General features: G+C 30.5%; 1 protein-coding gene across 1 annotated transcript; it reads right to left on the reverse strand.

Annotated features, from left to right (window-relative positions):
- Positions 1–11099: 11099 nt before the first annotated feature.
- LOC123669007 (vesicle-associated membrane protein-associated protein B) lies at positions 11100–23971 on the reverse strand. The gene is made up of 7 exons (XM_045602684.1): positions 23803–23971; positions 21122–21286; positions 20932–21035; positions 20757–20837; positions 20271–20357; positions 18335–18448; positions 11100–12892 (listed from the first exon to the last, which is right to left on the reverse strand). The coding sequence occupies exons 1-7, from the start codon at positions 23957–23959 to the stop codon at positions 12734–12736; spliced, it is 867 nt and encodes a 288-aa protein (XP_045458640.1). The 5' UTR covers positions 23960–23971; the 3' UTR covers positions 11100–12733.
- Between the last annotated feature and the right edge of the window lie 3389 nt (positions 23972–27360).

The following is a 27360-nucleotide window of genomic DNA, read 5'->3' on the forward strand; positions in this document are numbered from 1 at the left end:
AAATAAACCTGTTGAGAAATTTTAACAATTATTCGTGCTGTAGATGTTCAGTCAGACTGAACATAATATTGTACACAAAGTGGATAATTAACTACTAACATCAGTTTCATTTTCAGAGTAAATAAGGTACAATTATTTTATAAAAAAAAAAAAAACATGTGTATAAGTTATAAGTGTCTTAGGTAAATGCTTTATTTTTAAATTATTCTTCTCATGTGCTAACACTTGTCTATTCTACGTATATCTACATAATTATAATTGTATTCATATTGCAGTAGTTGTTGTTAAATGAAATCTGTGTGAAATTAGAACATTGAGTATGATTTTATGTGTATTTTATTAGTAGCGTTGTCAAAGAAAATAAATAGTCTGGCTATAAATACTGTTACGATTAAAAACAAGGTAATATTTAGTTGTTATATTTTTAGTTGTGGATACCGGTAGAGCAAGCAATCTATACTAATATTATAAAGAGGTAAAGTTTATAACTTTGTTTGTATGTACAAAACAATTTATTAGTCTTTCGACGTTATTAATTTAGTCTTGTTTTAGTCTATCGACGACGTTTTCTCCATATTTGATAGATGACTTAAAGTAATCGGTTAAGTTTGTTTGTATTTGATTGCTAGTTGCTTGAACCTGTTTCTCGATAGGATAAATTTGATCAAAAATACTAGAATTATCAATATTTGACATCTCAAAATACTTGTGTAAAGATTCTAAAGCTTCCTATGCCTCACGCTTTGAAATTTTTACTGAAGCCTCTTCACAGTGTTCTTCTATTTTTTCTTCTTCTGTGTTCAAAGAAGAATACGTCAAAACGATATCCATTGCCTCACGCTTTAAAATTTTTACTGAAGTCTCTTCACAGTCTTATTCTACTTTTTCTTCTTCTGTGTCCAAAGAATAATACGTTGAAACGATATTATCACCATTGAGCTCTTCTAAAATTCATCATCTTCCATAAAAACGAAGTCCTGAAAAGTCAGCTGCCGGTCATTTTGGTCGTTCGTATAGGTGGTAATTATTTTGTTCCATTCTGGAGTCGTTGCACAGATCTCTACCTCCTCTTGTAGGTTCTCAGGTTCAGATACATTCATCACTTTGAATCCTTTTTTTTGTAGCTAATTAATTTTGTAGCTAATTACTAATTGTGGTTTTACTAACAGAAAACCAAGCTTTTCTCGCAAATCTCATGGCCTGGAGGACGTTGATTTCAGGGCTTTTTATCCTCTTCTATAGATTTAAGAACATATTTTACAACTTCCTTTCTGTAGTAAACCTTAAAGTTTTTGATAATACCCTGATCCATGGGCTGCAATTTACTTGTGGTATTGGCGGGTAAGTACAATAATTTATCTGGGAATTTCGGCGCGAACTTGGGAAGGGCTACGCTCAGCAGTAGGCTGCGATAGGATGATGTGATGTTACCTCATAATTTTTTAATGGGCTTAATTATTTCATTCATTCTTGTTTTTAATCTGAAGCTGATGCTTGTCGGTAATTTAAATTTAATCGAGATTTGACTAGTACTTATTGACTTATCTATAATAATGCGCATTTGGTTGACCTTTTTTTCGTCTATACGTTGTATTAGTACTCCATGTAATTGAAGTAGGTTTTTTTCATTTGCAAACAACACACCAATATATTAATTATTTGTTTACTTGTAATAGTTGTTATACCTTGTAGGTTGGTAGCAATGACGTTAGAGTTTTTTCTTGTCATGATAGAATCTAGAGTAGCATTTGGGTTACATGTATAAATAATTATAAAAGTCTTAAATCATAATAGTGAGATTCGTAGATTGTAAATGTGCTAAGTATTCGATTTTTGTCGTATTCCATGTGTTCATGTTGTAAGAGTAGACTTAAATAAAGAGATACTAATATTTTTTTTTTCAACTAAACGTGGTGCGTGATATATGGTCCCATTTAAATTTAATTGAGATCTGACAAGTATTTTTTCAGTTATGGCTAATAATGCCCATTTACTTGACTATTTTTTCATCGACCTACCTTGTATTATACCTCATAACTTTTTACTGGGTGTACCGATTTCGATAGTCCTTATTTTAATCGTTTATCGTGTGGTCTAATTTAAATTTGATCGTAATTTAACTAGTACTTTTTAAGTTATGCGCATTTACTTGGGTATTTTTTCGTCTACCTACGAACGATAAATACTTGTAATAATTCTCGTAGGTTGGGAGGAATGACGTTAGATTTTTTCTTGTCGTGGTAGATTTTAGAGTAGTATTTGGATTACGTGTATAAATAATTATAAAAGCCTTAAATCATGATAGTGAGATTCGTAGATTTTAACTGAGTTAAGTATTCGATTTAAATTAGATCGAAATTTGACTTGTACTTTTTGAGTTATCTATAATAATCCCCATTTACTTGACTATTTTGTCGTCTACCTACCAACGTTGTATTACTGGTACATGTAATTGAAATGGTTTTTCTTTTTTCCTTTGCAAACAAACACAAATATAATAATTATTTCTTTACTAATAAATACTTGTAATAGTTACTAATAAATACTTGTAATAGTTACTAATAAATACTTGTAATAGTTCTCGTAGGTTGGTAGGAATGACGTTAGATTTTTTCTTGTCGTGGTAGAATTTAGAGTAGTATGTGGATTACATGTATAAATAATTATAAAAGCCTTGAATTATAATAGTGAGATTCGTAGTTTTTTAGTGTGCTAAGTACTCGATTTAAATTTGATCAAAATCTGACTTGTACTTTTTGAGTTGTCTATAATAATCCGCATTTACTTGACTATTTTATCGTCTACCTACCAACGTTGCTTTACTTGTTCATGTAATTGAAATTGTTTGTCTTTTTTTCTTTGCAAACAAATACAAATATAATAATTATTTCTTTACTAATAAACACTTGTAATAGTTCTCGTAGGTTCGTAGGAATGACGTTAGGTATTTTCTTGTCGTGGTAGAATTTAGAGTAGTATTTGGATTACGTGTATAAATAATTATAAAAGCCTTAAATCATGATAGTGAGATTCGTAGATTGTAAATGTGCTAAGTTTTCGATTTTTGTCGTATTCCATGTGTTTATGTAGTAAGAGTAGACTTAAATAAAGAATTACTTATTAAAATGTTAGGATTTCTTTCATGCTAATGTTTGCCAAACGTAGAAAAACCAGCGTTGTGACATATTTTCCATATGAAGAATTACTATTTTCATTTTCTAGATCGCACATTCTGTTTGCCTACTAGTCATTTATTAATTAAATGTTTTCTTATAAATACTGATAGTAGTTCTCGTAGGTTGGTAGGAAAGACGTTAGATTTTTTTTTCTTATCATGGTAGAATTTAAAGTAGTTTGTATTATGTGTATAAATAATTATAAAAGTCCAAAATATATTATTATTTAATTAATTGGCTGAAGAGAGACTAGTAAAATGTTTTACATGTCCTTACTGTGCAGTAATATCAACGTGGTTTCGACTTAGGCTATAAATAATATTGTTGTACAGAATAATCGGATCGTGTTTTAAAGTATTGTATATATATTTATTTTTAATTTATAACTTTTTAATAATATTAATAATGAGCTTGTTTTATTTGCTCATTGTTCTTAAACGTAATTTTAAATTATTTCTTATTTTATAAGATTGCCTATCACACAAGTCAGTATTTCTTTTAAATGGAATGAAGCAAAAATAGAGGTGACTTGTAGTAAAAATTTTCTCCTGATATATCGTCGATCTACAGTCGATGTTATTGTTTGGCTCGAAATTTGACACGAATCTTCACTGCTTAAAGTAGCGCATAATGTTGTATAATATCACCACGTGTAGTAAGTAACCAATCTCTTAATTTCGCTATAGTTATGAATTACAAACTATTTGATGATCTCAATGATGCTCTTCAGTATTCAATATTTACATTTCTGGTTTGCATCGGCCATTGTTATATAAAATGTAAGCCATGATTATTTTTGTATATTGCTATAGCAAGCATGCATGTAAAGTTGTAATTTGTATACTCAATATGTAGTAGTAAGGTATTTTAATTTTCATCTGTTGAAAGCATTCAAACAATAAAAGTATTTCTTAATTTATTTTAATAATTAACTTTGCCATTGTGGTTTACTTACCGTTAGTTTAGCAATGAGATTTGATCAGGCTACTCATACGATTTTTTAAATGTCTACAAGTGAACATATAATGTATAATTTTTTGCTAGCATCTGAACGGTAGTAGTTATTTAAAGATACTAAACTTTATTTGCTGTCACAAAAAGCTATTTGATAGCACTACTTTTGTAACTTACATGTATAAAAACATTCTTGTCCCACCGAACATTATTAAGTTTTTATTTATTTAGTTATTGTATTATTTCTTAAGGTACTGTATTATTTCTTAAGGTATATTTAATAATTTCTTAAAGATTTAATTCACACGGTTATTATATGATAGATTTAAATTAAAAATTAAATGAAAAGAATGTGTCGACGTTGTTTTTTGATTGGTTTAGGAATTAATCGAAAAACTTTTAGATCTTTCTTTTCAATATTTTCGGACCTAAAATAATATCGTCCTAAGTAGTGTTCTTACACTCTATTGTATCTAAAAAACTAAAATAGGACATGACAAATTGAATTGAATATGTATAAGTATAGATTGTTAAATAGTTACAGTGCTTGGATTAATTATTATTTTAAATCTAGACTAATGCACCAGGTGTAGAGGTGAACTGAGTAATGTATGATGTGCTGGACACATTAGTACAACAACTCAATATTCATTACTTACAAAATGAAGATAACACCTGTAAAACTTTAATTTTTTGGAAGACTGTTGATGAAACAAAACAAATATTTTAATAAACGCTTGCAGTGTAAAATACTGTTTGAGAATTTTAATATGTTCATTCTGTAGCCTGTAGAACGGTTTCTAATTATTTATTAAGTTGACATTTTTGTTCTGATAATAATTTTTTCTTATATTATTTTTGATTGTGATAATAACTTACTATAAGAATAAAAATTGTGAATTTTTGTTTTAATATCCATATGTATCTCTATTAAACAAATATTGAATGTCGTAACGAAGCTTATAATATAAATCGTTATTTAAACCTATGTATATGAAATATTTTATCGTTTTAAGAGTTTATTTAAATGTGTATATTGTTGGTAAAATATATTATTGTATTAGCTATTTTCTTTAAATAAACGTAATGTGCATATGTGTACCTATTGTTTTTTTTGTCATTTATATATAGCCCTGCAGGAGAATTATGTAACATCATGATTAGATTCTTACGTCTAAAAGAAATGGGTAGGTAGTAGGTACTGGTTTAATAGAGCAAAAACAAAATTTCAATTAATTCTTGGCCTTGAACTAAGTGGGCTAGGTTTAATTAGAGTAGGTATCTTCTTTTTTTAGAGTAAAACATTCTCTTTTTAACCGACTTCAAAAAAAAGGAGGAGGTTACTCAATTCTACCGTATATATATATGTGTGTGTGTTCGGGGATAACTCTGTCGTTTATGAACCGATTTTGATAATTCTTTTTTTTTGTTGGAAAGGAGATATCCCTAGTTTGGTACCATGATAAGGAAACCAGGATCTAATGATGGGATCCCAGAGAAAGTACTTTTTACTAGGTGTACCGATTTTGATGATTTTTAATTTAATCGAAAGCCGATGTTTATCATGTAGTCACATTTAAATTTCATCGAGATCTGATTACAACTTATGGAGTAATCTTTGATAATGCGTATTTACTTGACTATTTTTTCGTCCACCTACGTTGTATTACTTGTCGATATAATTGAAGTCAGTTTTTCTTCATTTGCCTGCAAACACAATTAATATGTACATTATTGTTTTTTTTTTTTTTTTGTTTGTTAAATATTGAATTTTAAAAGTAATGTACGAAAAAAACTTAAGTTGTGTACTTTTTCACATTGTGCAAAGGTGCGAAAATTGTATGATAAATGATACTTATTCAGTCAAATTACTCTATAACTATAATTTGTCTTTGTTTAAACTCAAGAATAATGAACTTAACAAAATGTTCGTCAAATATACTTAAATTTTACAAGTAACGAAAGTTTAAAGTTTAAAGAGATATAACTTTAGATAGGTACATTATTCACGGAAAAATGTAGGTACTGAAAATTAAATGTGAAATTCAATCCAATCGTACTTATATCACAAAGAAAGAAAAATTGTGTTGAATACTTAGAGTGATTCATTATCTATACATATAATAAAATGGTAGGAAAGTCAAGACTGTACATTGAATATTTTTTAAAATAATACTTGGGGTGTGATCTACAGTCGATACCGAAGCCAAAAATATGGTTTTTAGAATTTTGGTCTGTTTGTCTGTATGTATGTCCGGGATAAACTCAAAAAGTACTGCATGGATTTACTTCAAATTTGGCACGAATATTATTAAGAAGTCGGGTCAACATATAGGCTACATTTTATCACGCTATCACCTACGGGAAACGAGCAGTGACCCTTTATTTCTTCAACGCATTTTTTTTGCGTTTTTTGCGTTGCGTTGCGTTGTTTTCTCCATAATTAATTCATTTTTTTGAGAAGAAGCCCCAAAGGCGGTGGACATGGCAAAGCCCCGATACTGTGACGAGGAACAAGATAGGTTTCATCATAGTGGATAAAAGGCATATATTCAGAGATGTCTCAGTGGTTAACAGGTTTAACACCGGCAGCGACCACCGGCTAGTACGGGGCACTCTGAATATATGCCTCCGAAAAGAGCGGGCCCGCTTGATGAAATCTACTCTCCGACATACGCTGCCCCAAATACTATGTGGCTCCGAGCAGTTCCAATTGGAACTCCAAAACCGATTCGATTCGCTGGAAACTACTAGCGACGTGGACGAGATAACCGACAAGGTGGTGAAGACGGTGTGTACACTGGGTCGCGGACACTTTCCACCAACAAGGTCTACTAAGCAGACCAATAAAAACTTTGAGTTAAAATTTGGAGTTACCTGTTTCATTTTTTTTTTTTTCATGAAATTACACTAAAGAGGTTCCGTTCAACTCCCAAGTTCGACTAAGAGTTGAACAGAACAGTTTTCAGGCCACATCGTAGAAAATATTACTGTCGTATTTCATGCGAACATCAAAACTCAAAAGCAGAATAAAATAAAATAATTAAAAAATTGAAAAACCCACCTGCGTAAAAACTGAGGAGAAAAACAAATTTTAACAGTCGGGACCGATTATTACTATTAGAAAGAATATAGATTGATTTTATTTTATATGGGTCCTGACTGTTAAAATCGAACTTTTTTTTTCAGTATTTACGCAGGCGGGTTTTTATATTTTTTCAATTAATTTATTTTATTTAAAACTTTTGAGGGCGCGCTAAAAGCGTTTGCGCAATGTAAGTGAATAATCGAATTGTCGTGGTAGTTATTATTACTTACTTATTATAATAATATTATTGTTATTATTACTGCCTTATCGAAAATTCATGAAAAATGCAGGGTAATTTTGGTAAAGGCTGGCAACCCTTGTATCTTATGTACTTTATGTTTGTCCCTTTCGGGTGTACGCGCATAGCAAATCCAGAGTATACTTGATCCATCTTTTAAACACATAAAAACTATTGAGATAAGAATATCGAGAGTACAGATAATTAATATTTTTGAATACATTTCAATAACTAAAAAATTTGTTATTGCTTTTGTCTAAAAAAAAATGTAATTTTGTAAACTGATAATTATTATACTTATTTAGTCCGAATTATTCGCAATGGTATTTCTAGTATTCTTAAATGTACCTACCAATAACCATTATACGAAGCCGCGAGTGAAAGCCTAATTAAAAAATTAAACAGTAGTACTTTTGTGCGCGAGTATACCCATGCGCAAACGCACCCCCTCCAGTTTCTTTCAGCGTTCTTTTTACATGACGCGAACTATACACAACTAATAGTTTCGAGGATAGTTTTTACCCGATTTCATATAAAGGAGTTTCCTACAGAAAAAATCGGAATAATAGTTTCATTTTGTGTGGATTTCAAACGAGCAACGAAAACTTCTTTCTTATTTGACGTATAAACATGTACGTCGAAAGGCTGTTTTACGCCGTGACAACAATGTGCGGCATTGTGGCATGCTACATATTGTGGCGTGCGCCATCTTGTGGCATGTTACAGATTGCGGCTATTGGAGCACGCGGCAGCGTATTTTATGCCAAGGCAACAGTTTTAAGCGTCGTGCTGTAAAAAATTATAGTCTAGCTACTTGATTGATTGAGATGAGGTAGAATTTCTACAGACACCGCAGAACATGGTTGATCTAGAAAATAAATATATAATTAATATAAATAATAATAAATAAAATACAAGTAAATATATAAAATAATAAAATTTAAAAAAATAAAAGTAAAAAATTATGAATAATCTTCTTTACAACACTCCATGACCGATTTATCTCATTTTATAAATTCTAAAATAAATAAATACAATCAAATCATAACATAGAAACCGGTTTGACGCATCAAAAATGTCGCACCGGAATCCATTGTGCTTGGATACAAGCTGCGGCAGTCTGCCACATGACGCAAGGTGTTGGCATGCCGCAAGGTTCTTACCACAATGTGCGACATAGCCGTATGCCACTATGACGCACATTGTTGCTTCGACGTTAAACAGGCTTTTTAAATAAGGTTGTTATGAGAGGAAATAATAATAAACTTCTGACAACACATTCCAAATAAATTAAGTAATTTATTTCGGAAAACGATACAATATAGCATAATAGTTTAATATAACAACAATACCATACGGAAATTTAATTGTATCTATTGTAAAAAAAAAAAAATCCCTACATATTATGCGCAAATGGCAATATCCCAATACATCATCTCCCATAAAATTAACTTACTTGACACCACCAAAAGAAAATGTATATTTTAATACCACAAGAGGCGCTTATAATACTATCATTATGCTTTCAAGCGATTTTTCTCACTGGCTTGTTTATTATAGCCAACGACATCTATTAAAACTGTCTTAAGTTCCGTTACATAGGTGGAATTTAAATATATTACAGTAAAAAATCTAAGTGTCACACTATAGAACGACACCACATATTACATTAACATTTTATTTCGTAACAGATCAAAATTTCAATTTTGCTAAGACGTTATTTCCAGTTGTTACTTGAGGTATAAATTAATATTTCAATTTAAGAGACTTTCTCATTCTCAAACAATTTAGGAAATTTCACATATATAATTGTTCTTTGGGCAAATCGAATGGGCATCAAATAACTGGATAAAGAAACGTAACTCAGTGAACAAAATATTTTATATAACTATAATAAATAAACACAATATGAATTTAAAATATATTGGAAACGTGAGTAGCCGACAATCAGATCTCAGTCCTGGCATGTAACGCGACTTCTGTGGTTTTATAAAATGTCTCTCAGAAACATAAGTTTGTTGTAATAAATAAAAATTCACGGCTCCAACTATCTACTTATTATATACTTACACATACCATCAATACGAAAACAATTTCACAATTAGTATTTTATATTGACATGCATTTTTATATTATATAGAATAATTGTCGCATTCATTTGAGATAATGAACGTCAAAGTAATGCGTTAGTCACGAGGCATGGATTACAACCGTCAATGATGCACGGTCAATTCATTTTTACTGTAAATGTTCTTTGAAGATTTTAATGACTATGGCAGTTTTCATACTGGTAATATTTAAAACATTCTTTATTACATGGGATACACATGCACACAATCCAACTTGTTCTATACCTTTTACAATCTGTAATTTTAAATGATCTAGATTGATCAAACTGTATCACATCAATACAATACACTGAATTATAATTTATCAATAAGAACATCAATTTTACACATGTTTTTAAAAGTTTAAAATCTATTTGTAGAGAAATCTAAAAAGAATTATTAATTTGTATTAAAAAAAGGAATTTGAAACATTATTATAAACTACAATGTATTAATATACTATAAATATTCTAATGAATATGACGTCATGAGTCCTTATTGAACAGACATAGTTTTAACAATGTTTTTACTAAAAGTATTAAATAAATAGGAACATAATTAATGAAAGATATTTTTGTTTTAATAGTTTCTGGAGCAAATCTCAAACAACTGCGACACCAGGATGATTTTATACATTAATAGTAGAGACAAATTGTTCACCGTCCATTTCAATAGAATTTGTAAAAAATAATAAATAAATTGAAGAATTTTGAAGATTATTAAAATGCTCAGCTTTTCAACACAGAATACAAATTCTGAATAATAATTTGACTATCATTAAAAATGCATATAATTGGTTTATTATACCGTAGTTTACAATGTAGTAATGTTATTGTTTTATGTTTTGTTTCTTATAACTTTATGCCGAAAGATAAATTATTGAGCTTTTATTAAATATGGCTTTGTAAATATTGTTATTAAATTTGTAATAGAAATAAAATGCCAATATTAATTAAATAGCGATACTGTATATTTTTAGGTTTCAGAATTAATTATTATTACCACAAATTGGTATAAAATTGTTATAAATGTATGAACGACATAATTATAGTAAAATGGTGCATTGGCTATGGCTGACCAACCAGATATCTGGTGACACGTGCTTATTAGTATTTTTTGTGAAGGAATGTGATTGTTTTAACAATAGATTTATAAAAACTGAAATAATCCAATCAATTATAAAAAATGTTATATCAATACTGTCTTATTCTATACTAGTTATCTAAGAAATGTTCTATATAAATAAAAATTTAATCTGGCCGGATCAATTCTGTTACTTATTTTTAGTTTTGTAATACTTTTTAGAAAGTTACGAAATACAAAAAATAAGGGAACCCATCAGATAATTTCTTAAAAAGTTAATCAAATAACTTTACAATTAATTCCATGATAGGGACAACTTCGGTTTGGTCAGCTAGTACTAAATATTAATATTACATTGTATGTGTAAAAATGTTTGAACTTAGACGAACAACAACTACAGTCAAACCTGAACAAGTGAATTTCAAAATTCCAGGTGGATTAAAGCTCCGATCCTTTCTCCAACATTTTATTTGTATTTATTTTTTTTATGAAGAAAACATACAGCTTGTAATTACACATATGATTCTTACAAACTAGAAAATTCATATAAGCCAATTAAGTTTTCACTTATTACTTCTGACAAAAATTAATTGGGCAAACTGTAAAATTGTACAAACATTACAAATTTAATTTTTTTTTTTTTGAACACAATATATACGATACAAGAATTACAGTAACAGTATGTTGTGACAATCACAGTTTATTTTAATTGCTTGATGACAGTTTTAAATATATCAGGTTTTAAATTTAAATGAAAAATGTCTAGCATATTATAATTATTATTATACAGTCTACATGCCCTAACGACAAATCGATTTAAAGCATAATTGGTTCTGCAGAATGGAAAAGCAAATGTATAAGTTCGGTTTGATCGCGGATTATATATAGGACAATTGAAGGATATTTCATTTAATAAATATGGTGATTAAATTTGGTTGTTTAAAATCTTATACAGAAAAATGATATCTGGGTGTTCATGTCGAGCTTCAAGAGCTATTAATGTTCTAGGTGGAGATGTCTTAAACTTATATTTGAGTAGCTTACAGAATTTATTTTGAATACTTTGAAGCATATGCTTATATTTGTCATATTGTGGAGAACACAGAGAACAAAGCCCTCTGCTGGGATGTTACAGACAAAATCGTGATCGTGATTTTCCAGGTCCCATCATTTTAGCTCTTTAAAACCCCAATAAGTGAAACATGATCCTGTATAAACAAGTGATTTTTTACTCATGAATGTTTGTAAATAAAACTTCTGTTTGACTGTACCTCTGTAATAGAAAGTTAAGCATACTAATTCTTATATTTCGAATAACTTACCAAATTGATTGAATTATAAAATCGACAAAATTTTTCGTGCTCAAAAAAACCATATTATGCAAAAGATAAAACAGAAACGCAATAGAATTAAATGGATTTTTTAAAGTAAATTTTGTATTTTGTTCGTAATTGCAAACATTTGCATGGTTTCAAAGACCTCTAAATTTGACAGAAATCTACTAAAGCTCTGTAAGATATAACTTGGTTTTAGACTATTCCCTTGAGTTTTCATTTATCGAGGTTCGACTGTAGCATACTTTTAATGTATATATTTAATTTTGGTTTTGAATAACACTATATAAGAAGTGTATTATTATAAAAAAATTGTTTAATTTGAATTAAAAAAAAATATATACGGCTCTTTAATAACAATAAAACGTACCACTCACACTTGCACAATTTCTATTGTAATGGACTGTTCATGTTTACATCACGAATCTTATTTATAAGAAAAATTTACAATTGAATACAATAAAAAAGGACTTGCAAATGTAATTGCATTGAAACAACTTAAAAAGCAACGAAAACATAAAATAAAATAATAATCGTGTTAAACGAAAAAATAAAATAAAAACGAACTTAACTATAAATTAATTGTCACCAAAAGCTCCAAACAATCCGTCACTTGACAAGAAACTTAGGAAGGCAGTAAGTTCGTTTAATACCTACGGAGACTATACGGGTACGGACAAGGAGAAGTCGCTAGTAAGAAAAACGTTAAGCTGCCTTGTGTGAGGGTTGGGGAGTGTTGTGGCGTTGGTGATTCACATGAGGAACTTGCCGATGACGATGCCGAGCAAAGCCATGGCGATAGCTGTGGCAATCCACGGCATGAGCGAGACCTGCTCGGTCTTCTCGGGCCCGTACGAGTGGGGCCGCGCGCGCGCCTCTCCACCTGACTGGTGCAAGCGAAGCAGTTCCTCCTGGAAACATACCAATATTGTTATATGTTTTTTTCTTTTGTGAGAGAGTAGGAAAATTTTCGAAAAGACACTGTCACATATGTTTTAATTTGTATTAACTTTATTTGTGTATGTTTGTATTAACCTTTTTTACGCAATGCCTCTTACATTATTTTATTAATCGATACGGAAATAACGCATAACACCCGACAATTTCGTCGATAGTATAGTCACACATTCTATATCATTTTAGGAGGCAATTAACAATATTTGTTGTTACAATTTATTAAAATATTTTGGACAATATTTTTTAAAGATGTTTTAGTGCTATATACACCAGTTCGCAATTTAATGGCTATTAATTTAAAAACCACACAAATATATATAAAGAGTGTATTTTCAAGAAACCATCATAGTATGCAATACAAAAATACCACATAAATATACTAACTTAAAGTAATTGATGTACTACTTAATATTACAAAGTAAATAGACTATCGCTTTACATACTTATTTTTACATTACTTTTATAGATTTGAAAGTACAATCTTATAAATTTATTCTAGTCATAGAAAATAGAAACACATTTATATGTATAAAAAGTAATTTAAATTGTCAGATATCTTTGTATTATTTTATGTGCATGTTACGTTTAATTAATAGATTTATCTCGAATAGAATTAAATCTCTATCCCCCTGTCGAAACCGTCACCATGGACCAAATGTGTCCAAATATATAATAGCAGTCCCAACTTATGGAGCCCTGCCCGCGTCAGCCACTACAGATTGTGTGACTTTGAGGGTGGTATTAGTCATAATATAAAACATTCTGGTTATTCAAGCCAATATGGAATCACATATTTATCCTACGTTAATCGTGTTTAAAATTTGTCACCAGTAATCATAAAAGGTTACAAGAAATACGAAACACCGTTGCTTGAAATTCAAAAATCATGAAATTGACATGTGTAGTAAATTTGCATATCAATATTTTAAGGCTTTTTGGTGTTACATAGTTCTAACAATAAGAAAGTTTATGCTATAAAAGAAAATCTTATTATTATTAAATAGTCTTGGTAATATTGGCGTTTTTATTGCGTAGTCCGTCCAACGAATGTTTAGTTATAACTTAACAAAGAAATAGTTCTGTATATTTATTTTATGTTATTGATATTAATATTGTAGTGCAACTTCAGTCGAACCTTAATATGTGTTTGTAATGGAAATAATTTTTGGAATATTTTGACACTTGTTTTAACTGCCGTTAATAATACTTTTATTTCAATACCGTTCGTTCCAATACATTATTTGCTATTCTTAGCATTAAGTTAAATAAACCTTTTTTAATATGCCTTGGTAGTGATGGTCGAATGATGTATTAAGTCGACTGTGAACCTCCTAATAATAATTTCGACGACACTGATGCCCGGTACAACTCCAATGAGCTTATGGGACATCTTTATAATTCATAATTCACTAGCTGATATTTATGCTGATATTTATAATTCACTAGCTGACCTGGCGAACTTCGTACCACCTTTTTTATTTTTTTCAAATATAATAATTACATACATATATATCAAAATAAGATATAGCCTATTTTTCAAGTTGGATCAAACTGCACTCGGTATGCAAAAGTCCATCGCGGACAAACAACGTGATGTGTAATTTATGTATATTAAGATATTATTTCTTTTATGTAAATAAATAATCGAACATTAGCCCACGCTATCGTAAAATTATTTAAAGAAATAATTGCTTGTTAATATATGTATTAGCATTAGCATACTAGGCGTATATGTACGCGACGCAGTATAACAAATAAGGCTTGCTTTGTTTTGGGTTTCGAAATCAATAATTCGTTCAGTATATGTATATATATATAATATTACGTATATTAGTATATAATATACACACAGTAAGACACTCTTAAATAAGAAATAAACAAGTCATAAATATCTGAGTGCTAGTAGCACTAAGTTTGTTAACAAATCAAATAAAAATGAATATTGAACGGTCGACATTTATAAGAATTGGTACTGTCAAGGCGTCTAGTCTGTGGCTATCGGTTATAAACTGCCGATTCTTGTTACATAATTCTAATCCAACCTGTGACCTACATAGTTTTATTACACACAAGACTATCTTCGCGGTTTTACGTGGCACCAGTTGTTATATAAATATCACTTTTGATTATTATTATTATTACTTTTGATCAAAAAAGCTTCGTAATGTAATGTAATAATGAGGTAATTTATAATATATAAATAAATATTACAAACATGGTCTACACACGGTCATCTGTTCTTAAAGTAAGCAACTTAATGCTTGTGTTAAAAGTAACAGGCGACTGTTTTTACATTTTTTTTTCGATAAACATAAATATAAATAAATATAATATATATTACACCTAGGGCCGGGGTGGGAATCGAACCCACAACCCTCGAAGCAGAAACCAGGGTCACTACAGACTGTCTAATTAAAAAATAAATAAAAAAGGTCAGCAGTTTTCGGATTAATCAAAATGATAGTTAGGTATAGTAAAATATGATAGTTTCAAAAAAAAGCTCAATTATAACAATGATTATAAATATTAAATGGAAAAAAATGTAGTAAAATAAAAGCAGAACACGTTATTAATATAACAAAAAGTCGCCGAGCAAAATAAAAGTACTAAAATATATAATGTTTAATAGGTAAAAATATAGTTAATATAGTTTAACTTTAAAAATTCGTAACCTATTGTATTTTCATTTCAGCATTTTACAATCACAAACCAATAGATTCTCAAATGACTTGACTCCCTTTCATAATTTGCTTTGATGGTATGTATATAATGCACAGCAAGCATCAATGTTTACAGTTGTGCGCAAAGCAGTTATGTAATCGATTCAGCAATTTTTAATTCAATCATTATTCGCAAACGAAAAAAAAATCGACTTCAATTACATCGACAAGTAATAGAACGCAAGGATACGAAAAAATAATCAAGTAAATACGTATTATTACGGATAATTGAAAAGTACTCAGCAGATCTCGATCAAATTTAAATGGAATCACATGACCAGCATCAGTTTTCGAATAAAAAAGAACTATCAAAATTGGATACTCAGTAAAACTTATGAGGGATAATACAACGTAGGTCGACGAAAAAGAGTCAAGTAAATACGCATTTATTAGAAGTAAATCAAAAAGTCCTTCTCAGATTTCGATTTAATTTAAACGGAACCACAACCGACTTTCGATTTTAAATAAATAGTAAGTTCTGTAAGAAGTTCTGAGGTAACAGAAAAAAAGGCGAATAGAGCACCTTTTCCTTTTTTTAAAGTCAATTAAAAAGTAAACAAATATCGCTTTGGAAATTCGCACTGATAAGCACAGCACAGCACAGTTAAGCAATGTAATTAAAATATTAAAAAAAAAAAAACAGATATAAATATATTTTATATAGAGATAAATTTGCTCTTCCACTCCTAATAAGAGTTCAAGGTTATAAGCAATGAATTGTTTTGAAAACAGTATTATCTGTTTTTAAAGAGTCAGGATTGAAAATAGTTAAAATACTAATATAAAATGCGATTTGAGTAATAATAGAATAATTAAAATTTATTCGCTTTGCTGTATTTATTACAGTTATAATTATAATGAGGCTATATAGTATTGTTAGTGTAACCCACATTAAAGGTGTTTTTGATTTAGCTAATATAAATCGACTGTCCCTACGTATATCGAAATTGAAAAAGGGCACTTTACATTTTTTTCGCTGAATGATTTGTTAAGTATCGATATTGAGTATAAACTCATGAAAAATGTGATTTTATGTGTATTTTATAGCATTTCTCTTTTTTTTTTTGAAAATATACATTAAAAAGTAGTTTTTTCATGCAATAAAAAAAATAGAAAATTTTCAGTTTCGATACTGTACGGTAGGGACACTCGAAATGTTATGAATGAGTTACAATTTATAATTTTACATATTTCAGTGATTTTTATACCTAATATACTTCAGACTGGTTAAATTTTAAATTTGTATGATTGACATTAAAATTATATAATGACGTAGGCGCTCAGCATTAGAGTGACCTCACAAACAATGACACATTAATTAAAATGGTCGAATAATGTTTTTTTCCTTAAACTCTATATTTGTCTCAAAATAACACTGTTCTACAGTAATATATACAAATTAAGTCATTGGTTTCTACAGCATTAACATATCACCGAGAGATATAATGGTATCGAAAAAAATTGCTTAAATATTATGTATTAAAAAAAATTTATGTAGTTTAGTCTGCCACTTTCAGCATTTTATGTGGTCTTTGAACAATGCTTATTTCTGTGGTTTGCTATTGATATATATATATATATATATATATATATATATATATATATATTTACGATTACCGATTTTTTGCGTTTGTTAAGATAAAATGTTTGAACTTGCATTTGTTAAATTGACACCAGCAATTTATACTAAGCTAACTCTTAAAATTGAACTTTACAATAGAGGCTTATAAAAGGGAAAACCGAGATACCTTTTATATTAATTAAGAAACCCTTTTGAAATTTGGTATCTTTAATAGTTAATTTATTCATTGCAATTTCACTTTTTTTATTACATAAAAAACACATTTTATCAAGTTCGCATTAAAAAAACAAACTTATCGAAAAGTCGAATTGGCGTAGTATAAATTGTTGGTGTCGAAATGTCAATACTTGATGTGGTTTCTCATTTATGTGAACGCTACTTTAGTGAGAAATAAAAATATGTATAACCATAATCTTACCATACGTATCAGTAGTCGCAATTTTATATATTATAATCATTTTAAGTTTATAAATAGGAAACTCTCAAATTGTTCACTTCAAGTATGTCTGTCCATGTTTAGGTCAAAACACTAACAATAAGATCGTGTGGTTTTTATGTATCAGTGTACTTATTTTACAAATTAATACATATTGTGGATAGTATAGAAATTTATTATTACAATGTAAATCGGTTTCAATATTTAATGTATAAAAATAAATCCCGGTTGTCATGAGCATGTTTGAGCGGTGATTAATCAAATTTATGTTAAAATAAGCATGTCTTTTAGAGTAATCAATTTTAAGAAGTATGCTTTTAATATACCTTATAAGAAGCATACTACTGAAACCTTATTTAGGTTCCAGTAGTATGTGTCGTAGTAGCTTGCATTAGTATATTTTTATTGATGTCAATGTAACAATTTTACTTTCTCAAATGTGTACCCGAACACGGTTACACACGTAGGCACAGAGGGTAAATAAAAAATAAATAAATCATAGACTTCACAGATATCATGTCACAAAGCGCCATTCAGGATAGAAGATACTCGGGGTACATGTAGTGTAAGCAAGTGGCAAAAGTCGACACGTCTTGCGATTTCATTAAATAATCACCCAATGACAATATAAGAATGTAACCCAAAAGAAGAAACTCACTTTTAATCGCAGATTTTCATGTCGTAATTTGCTTTCCTCCTCTCTCAAATGAATGACTTCATTCGTCGCCTTTTGCAAATCGCTTTCGAGGTTTTCTGATTTTGGAAAAGTAGTCTGGAAATATAAATAAAAGAAATAAAAAAAATACTTTACTACCTCCCAGTTTGAAATATGCAAATAAAAAAGAACATGCATTTCTACCAAGCGATTTTATTATTGTAACTAACTACCCTGATCAAATAAAATAGATATCATCGAAGAGGTTAAGGGATACCCGTTACACATACAACTTTTTTAAATAAGCATAGAATTATATTTAATATATCACCTGATACAATCATTATTTGGTAGCTTGTTATTAACTTTTTTTTTATTTCTATTCTGTATTAGTTATAGTTATAATAAACTATAAACTATCCTAATTAAATTATATGTTGTTTAAAATGTTAGAAAATAATCATTTTAAGCAAGTATTTATCTTATTTTTGATACAAAACATGAGATGAAGACTTCGTAATTTAATAACGATGAATTAAATATTTAGAATGAATTTATTAATGTTTCCAATTGACGTCAACCTTATCCTTTTTCTATAGCCAATACAATAAAAGAATTTTATGAATATTTTGTTCCAATAATATAATTAGTAAATTGCTTCAGCCTGTAATATCCCACTACTGGGCATAGGCCTCTTTCATGTAGGAGAAGGATCAGAGCTTAATCCACCACTCTGCACCAATGCGGGTTGGCGGATATATTCCCTACTATGAGTAACGATCGCTATCAGGTGTACATGATAGCAACCGGGACCGACGGCTTAGCGTGCTCTCCGAGGCAGACCTGGGGAGACCCACAAGAAATGCACAAACACCCAGACCACGGCAAACACCTGTATGGCCAATACAAATGTTTGTCATGTGCGGGAATCGAACCCGCAACCGCCAGCGCAACAGGTACAATGCATGGCTGTGACCGTTGCGCCAACGCGGCGTCGTTATTAGTAAATTGATTATTTACATACATACCTATCAGTTAATAATTTAATAACCTTTAAATACTTAATTTCCATAACTGTTCAATTACCAATCCGTGAAAATGTTATTTAAATAAATTGAATATTGTAATACTGTGGTTACAACCAATTCTTGGTTATTATATTAAAGGTTAAATAAAGTTGTGTAGTCTTAATTAAATAGACCGAAAATATACTCCATATTTTATTTGTTTTAGCGAGATATAATGAAAGCGTGGTACCGTTTTCGCATTTAATCCTGACGTGTGTTCATCATCCTTCCGCTTTGCTTCATTCTGGATTAAGCCTTCAACCGCATCCTGGAATGTACATTCAACATGCCAAGCTCGGACTTACAATTAAGCCATTTTTGATTCCAAAAGACTGATGAAATGTTAACACCAATACAAATGAGTGGAAACCAGTTAGAAAATGAAAATATTTTTGTCTCAAAATGAAGTATCCTAGATCTATGTTGCAAGAGTTTTATGCTAGATTTTAATTTAACCAGAAAAGAAATAAACTATATCATTATAGTGTTTTCTTTTGGCGTTATTTAAACATTATTTAATTACTTTATTTAAACATTATTTATTTAAATACAATCCAATATGTGTGACGGATAACATGTTTAATTTAATTATTTAAAAAATAACACCATTGATTTTTTTCATGTGCAAAATTCATAAGCTAATATATCTATTTATATAATTTGTTCTATTCATTATTATACAAAATAAAATTTTAACAAAATCCGAGCAAATAAAGCCACAAAATAAAAGCACAGCACAACAAGTAAAGCATAGTATTGTGTAATAATTATAAACTTGTGTCACATGAAAGGTATGTTCACTCATACATTCATGCCATTTTTGATTGTTAGTGTGTCATCACATTTAGTGCTTTTTTATTTTCTATTATTACCTTCGTTAGTGATTTAGTATCTTCGGCAGTGGTTACAGCAACCCTCTTCTTATTGATTTCATTTTGGGCGACATTGTCTCCAGCATCCTTAATATCAAATAAATTAAATTATTGTAAAGGTTTTGTATAACAGGGATAAAATTATATAATAATATTTAAACGCTTCACACTCAACGCGCGTTTTCAATATTCCTATATATCTAACACATTTCTGTTACTTATTATTGACAATTGACAAAGATGCCAATTTTAACATTAGATAAAAGAACATCAAACATAATTCGTAAATTACGATTAATATTCATTTTGTACAGATTATCAAATTTATATAATAAATAATTTACATTATTGTTTTAAGGTTAATTATTAAAGGACAATAAATTAAATGAATTAGAAATAATAATAAATGTTCTCTTTTAATACTGGTGTATACAATATAATTATTACATAAAATAAATATATGAATAATTAAAACTTTATACTTACATTAAGATTGGCACCTCGAGGTGTCTCAAACACACATTTCAACTTGTAGTCCATAAGCTGATCAGGGCTTATTTCCTTCCACTACACATTAGAAGAAAGACACATATACATAATTAATTAAATTTTGACAAAGAATTTATTTATATAGCTATAATAAATAAATAATGTAACATACCACTTGATCTATGTTAGTCTTTCCCTCTGGTGCAATCACACTTTGCACCATAAACTTATGTTTATGTTTTTCATTGGGGTCCACATGGACTGGTTGTGGAGTAACTGAAAATAAAAGAAACAAAAATTAACATCACTATGTTCTAGTCTGAATTTGTGGAATAATATAAAGTAATGATTTAAAAACTCACTTGCTATATCTACTTTGGAATTAGGCTCCAGCACACCAGAGTTGGGACGAACACAATACTTCTTAGGGGCTGTGGTTTTAATCTTGAACAAGACAGTATGTTCCGAGGGATTTGTCAACCTCATGTAAGTTGTGTAGCCCAGCTCAAATAAGCCTGAAAAATCAACTGAAATAATCAATAATAATGATTACTTCCTCAAGTACATTACCATTTGTTACCAAAAAATATTGATCCACTTTCTACTTTACGTAATGTATACATCTCATATACCTATCATTGAAACTATTTTTAATCGATTTAAAAAAAAATTGTTGACTTTTATATATATCAAAATAATAGGCTCTGACTGTATTTTTTTGCATACTTTAGGATAGTATCATTATAATTTCGTAGGGTAACATTTTTTTTCAAAAAATTTAGGTGTAAACAACTTGGTATAACAAAATAAAAAAATTTACGAAAAATTTTAATTGTTTATAATTTTGTAATCTTCTTACAATTTGTGGAAATTAAAAAAAATGAATTAAAAAAAGATGCAAAATTATTAATTAAGATTATAAAACAATTATTAGTCTTTAATAAAGCATTCTGCACAATTACAATTCTGCACAATTTACTAGAAACTAGAATATTTTTCCTTTAACAATGCAAACTTATAAATTGTTAAGAAATTTTTAATAATTTCTGAATATATATTTATCATTTCTTATACAAAAAGTTGCATAAAACAGTGACACATTTTATTAATCAGATCAATCATGAGAGTAATGAAGCTAAAACAAAAATAAGTGTTTGTTTACAAAGGAAAAAACCGACTTTAGTGTCAATCTATGTGTCCTATATCTATAAATATTATGCATTATTTTAGAAATATTTCAGTTTCTTTTAATATCTGTTGTATGGGTATTGTAGATGTAGATAGTGTTATGTTTATTTTTATAAATATCTGTTTGTATATGTATGTATATATTATGTTATATATGTACGTCTAATTTAGTGTTAATAAATTATAATGATTGCACTCGCTAATTGAGATTGTCCTAGGTGACACTATTCATCACTTTTCTTTGTACACTTCCCTACCGCTTTCATGTACTATATGCCCAAAAGTTTTCTAGAAAATATCACTCTTGTAGTAATTAGAATGCCTTTGCACACTGTTCTTTTTTTTAATATGTTATTCTTTTGATTTTTGTTGTTTACAAGATAAATAAAGTAATTTTCAAATCTCGATAAAGTATATAAAAGATGATATGACAAGTACCAGCTTTCGATTCAAAAAGAATCATGAAAATCAGTACATCCAGTAAAAAGTTACAAGGTTATAATACATCACAGGTAGATGAAAAAATTGTCAAGTAAATAGGCATCATTAAAGATAAATTAAAAAGTACTTGCTGTGTGGCTACAGCAGTAAAGAATATAGCCACCCCCTTTCTTCCCGTGGGTGTCGTAACGTCTAAGGGAAAACACAGTTCCACTACCACCTTGGAACTTATAAAACCAACTGATAGCGGGATAACCATCCAACTGCTGGCTTTGAAATACACAGGCCGAAGACGGGCCAGCTCTGCGGTCACAAACCCGCCTGCCCAGCGTGATGACTATGGGCAAAACATGAGTTTGCATTGTTTTTGGCGCAAACTCATGGAGACCTATGTCTAGCAATGGATTGTGATAGGCTGAAGTGAGTGTAAGTGAAAAAGTACTTGTCAGATCTTGATCAAATTTAAATGGGACTACATTAAAAGCCCCACATCACAACACACAAAATCAGTACACCCAGTAAAAAGCTGTGGTGACATACATAAAATAAAAAAAGACAGTAAAATTCAGAAGCTCCCTCTTTTTGCAGTGGGTAAAAAAACGTTTTTAGACAGGCTAATGCTTAGCCAAAGCCATCAATATAGTAATAGAGATTGATAAGAGGTATGTTATGCTATTGAACATTTTTATTTATGTTAACTTTTGTTGCATTGGCATATAAGAATTTAAGGCAGAATGTAAGTCTTTAATAACATACTAAATGCATGACTATATACAATATATCTTTGAAGAGACTTGTTTCCATATGATGAATTCTTACCCTAAAAACACTGACATGTTTATAAGCATAAGTTAGTTATGTCTAGAACAAATTGCAGCTCTTTAAAAATTATCTAAATTATTCTTAAAAATTGCTATTTTGTTGAAAAAATGTCATCCTAAATTTTATAATCGAATCACTATTTTCACTATTGATTAAATAAATGACGAGCAATTATCTTATAACAAAAAGACAAAAAAATTAAGGTATATACATAATATGTCCCAGAATTCCGTACTTACTCATCACAATAAATATATATATATACGTATAATAAATAGTGTTAATATCAATGTACTATTAGTTGTCGCGTACGTGTTTGGAAGGAAGTACTACCTAATAGATAGGTGAAGATATTTTCCAGATCGTCACCTTTACTGTGGTTTTGTTTATAATTACACGATTTTGCTAATTTTACCGCTCATTGTAACTTATTTTTTACTATAATCAAAACGAAATATATAAAACCGCACCCTGACAAAATGCCGATATCTGGAAATAGAAACTCCATTTGTCAGCAGCTAACACGACCTACACAGCCCTAGTTATATTGCGGCAGTTGCAGGTATCGAAAAACAAAACAACAAGCACTTACCTTTGAACTTAAGTTCATTTTGCGGCTCTATCGATAACACTTGGTTCGGCATCTTGTATTTCGTAAGCAAAATTAACAGCCAAATGTAAAGATTATGGAGACGTCGTCCACCATAAAAATGAATGACGAATCCGAAACCGAAATGCGCATTGCGCATGCGTTCTCTTTCTTTCTTGTACAAGTGCCATATCATAGTGCCATATTCTGGTTTTATGTTGCCACACTAAATAGTTTTGAATATTAATATTATACTTTATCGATTAGACTCGTTCTTTATCACAATGTTAGGTCGTTTCAGATTATCATTTTTTGACTTTTGTAAAAAGCGACTACTTTATTTGATCTTTAATTATTGAAAACGTTGAATGAGTTAAAAGTGCCATGTTTATCTTATTCATAACAAAGTTGACTTAAAATTATACAAGAGCATTTTATTTTTTAATCAGTCAATTGTTTAATTAAGAATAGTTACATTATTAACCGACTTCAAAAAAAGGAGGAGGTAATTCGACCGTATATATATATATATATACATATATATATAATGTATGTTCGGGGATAACTCCGTCGTTTATGAACCGATTTTGATAATTCTTGTTTCGTTGGAAAGGAAATATCCCTAGTTTGGCACCATGATTAGGAAACCTGGATCTGATGATGGGATTCCAGAGAAATCAAGGGAAACTCTCGAAAAGCCGCATAACTTTTTACTGGGTGTACCGATTTTGATGATTTTTTATTTAATCGAAAGCCGATGTTTATCATGTGGTCACATTTAAATTTCATCGAGATCTGATTACAACTTTTGGAGTAATCTTTGATAATGCGTATTTACTCGACAATTTTTTTGTCTACCTACGTTGTATACTTGTCGATATAATTGAAGGCGGTTTTTCTTCGTTTGTCTGCAAACACAATTATAATGTCTGGCGTGGAAGGAGACGTCGTTATACGTTCCGTCACCCTTCGCAACAGAGTGGGAAAAGAGGACCACTATTCCTCCCACTCGCCGCCGGGGTGATAGAGCGCTCAGAGTGCCCGTTGGCGCTCTATGGACAAAGGCGGCCCACACATGGCGGGCCAGCCGTTGGAGCGCCGCGGTAACATGCAAAGAATCCCATGGCACCCCGCCATGGTGATGAGGGCACCGCTGAGTTTTAGTGGGTAGTCTGAATTGGCCAGTAAAAGCATTTGCCTGCCAAAAAACATGTCAGATGTGCACACGAAGGTAGTTCTATAATATTGAATTTTATTTCACACTTTATATTTTTTAGCCGACTTCAAAAAAGGAGGAGGTTACTCAATTCGACCGTATATCTTCTATCTTCTATCTTACGTAAGTAAGATACTTGAAATTTAAAATGTATGGTCTATAGATGGTGAGGAGGTGTCCGAATAATGCATCGTAATCTATATATATAAAAGAGAAAGGTTACTGACTCACTCATCACGAGAACTCAAAAACCGCTGGATGGTCCATCCATCCAGGATGGACAAAGATGAAATTTGGCAGGGAGGTAGATTATAGTTAGTAAATGTCCGGTAAGAACGGATTTTGCGATATTCCACCACTAAGGGGGGGGGGGGTGTTAATTAGGGTTGATAGTTTGTATAAAACATATGCAGCAGCTATAAGTTCGCCTGATAGGTTATTTATACTACAGGCTGAAATTAAAACTAAAAATGTGGTGTATAGAGAGGTTTTATAAAAATAACTATTAAATTATACTAAATTGTGCCTTTTAAAAAGTTACTTAGTGTGATAAACATTTCAAGTGGCTACAACAAAGAATAATTTGCGTTCAACATCTTAATAGTAATGCATATCTTCATAACAAACATGTCAGTGTATTATAAAACAAAGTCCCCAAAAGTGTTTGTGATCGATTCCCTCAAAATCTACTGAACGGATTTTCATGTGGTTTCACAAATGGAGAGAGGGCTTCAAGAGGAAGGTTTACGGAACGGCTAACCCGATTTTTATGAGAGTTTCACTGGAAGTTTGCCGGGAAAACTTTGTAAATTAACACTGTCAATAACACTGATTTCAACGCGTACGAAGCCGCGGGCACAGCTAGTATATATATATTTTTTTGTGTATGTTCGGGGATAACTTCGTCGTTTATGGATCGATTTTGGTAATTCTTATTTTGTTGGAAAGAAGATATCCTAAGTATGGTACCATGATAAGGAAACCAGGATCTGATGATGGAATCCTAGAGAAATCGAAGAAAACTCTCAAAAATCCGCATAACTTTTTACTGGGTGTACCTATTTTGATGATTTTTAATTTAATCGAAAGCCGATGTTTATCATGTGGTCACATTTAAATTTCATCGAGATCTGATTATAGCTTTTGGAGTAATCTTTGATAATGCGTATTAACTCGACTGTTTTTTCGTCTACCTACGTTGTATTACTTGTCGATGCAATTGACGTCGGTTTTTTTTTCGTTTGCCCGCAAACACAATTATTCTAAGATATAAATACCAAAAGATATTATTTTATTGTATTTGTGTAAAGGTCTACTTTCTGATTTATCTTTCTTATATATGATTATTACTTTCGTAACAATAACTATACTAATGAATATCGACAATATCTTTTTCATTCCTAGTCTATTGTTTCTTGTTTCTTGCTTTATATTATACTAGCTGACCAGGTGAAATTTGTATGACTACTTTTGACTAGCCTGTTGGCGCAGTGTGCAGTGACCCTGCTTGCAGCTCCAGAGGTCGTGCGTTCTATTTATTCCCCCCCCCAAGTCTGTGTGTAATTTTAATATACAAGGGTGGGTCAACAAATCAGTGACTTTGGAAGTAAAACTTCTTTACGCCGCTTAACTTGAGGAGTAAAACTGGTGAATGCGTGACGAGAGCGTTACGAAAAGTATGATCGGGCGAGGCGAACAGAAGTTGAGAGGAAGATATAAATTAGATGGAGCTAAAGAAGTTTTAATTTAGTCGTGTCGTCTAAAGACACTCGTTTTTGATGTAAAACATTCTTACGCACGCTTGATTTGGGGAGTAAGCTGGTGAATCCGTGACAAGAGCGTTACGGAAAGTGTGATCGGGTGAGGTGAATGAAAGTTGTAAGAGAGATATAACTTTGTGTAGATAAAAAGAGTGAAAGTTACGTTTCATATATTACTGTAGGGGGAACTAAAGAAGTTTTTTTTCTCTCGTGTGGTCTTAACATAAAGCAACATGAAGGGTAGTAGCCATGCACAGGCGGTCCCCCTCTGTCAAGCTATAAGTTAAAAGGGTCCTATGCGTACAATAAAACTAGTCACAGCCGCACTGATCATTAGACTAAATCTAGCTGCACGATTTAATCAACGTCCTTCAAAAAATGACGAATTGTTCTGTTTTTTATTGTAAAAAGAGATCTGCCACGTCATATTTACTTAAAGATGGCGTTACCTTTCATACTCGCCGCGTTGGCGCAACGGTTACAGCCATGGATTGTATTTGTTGCGCTGGCGGTTGCGGGCTCGATCCCCGCATATGTCAAACATTTGTATTGGCCATACAGGTGTTTGCCATGGTCTGGGTGTTT

Source organism: Melitaea cinxia, chromosome Z, assembly GCF_905220565.1.
Source record: "Melitaea cinxia chromosome Z, ilMelCinx1.1, whole genome shotgun sequence".
Lineage (NCBI taxonomy): Eukaryota > Metazoa > Arthropoda > Insecta > Lepidoptera > Nymphalidae > Melitaea > Melitaea cinxia.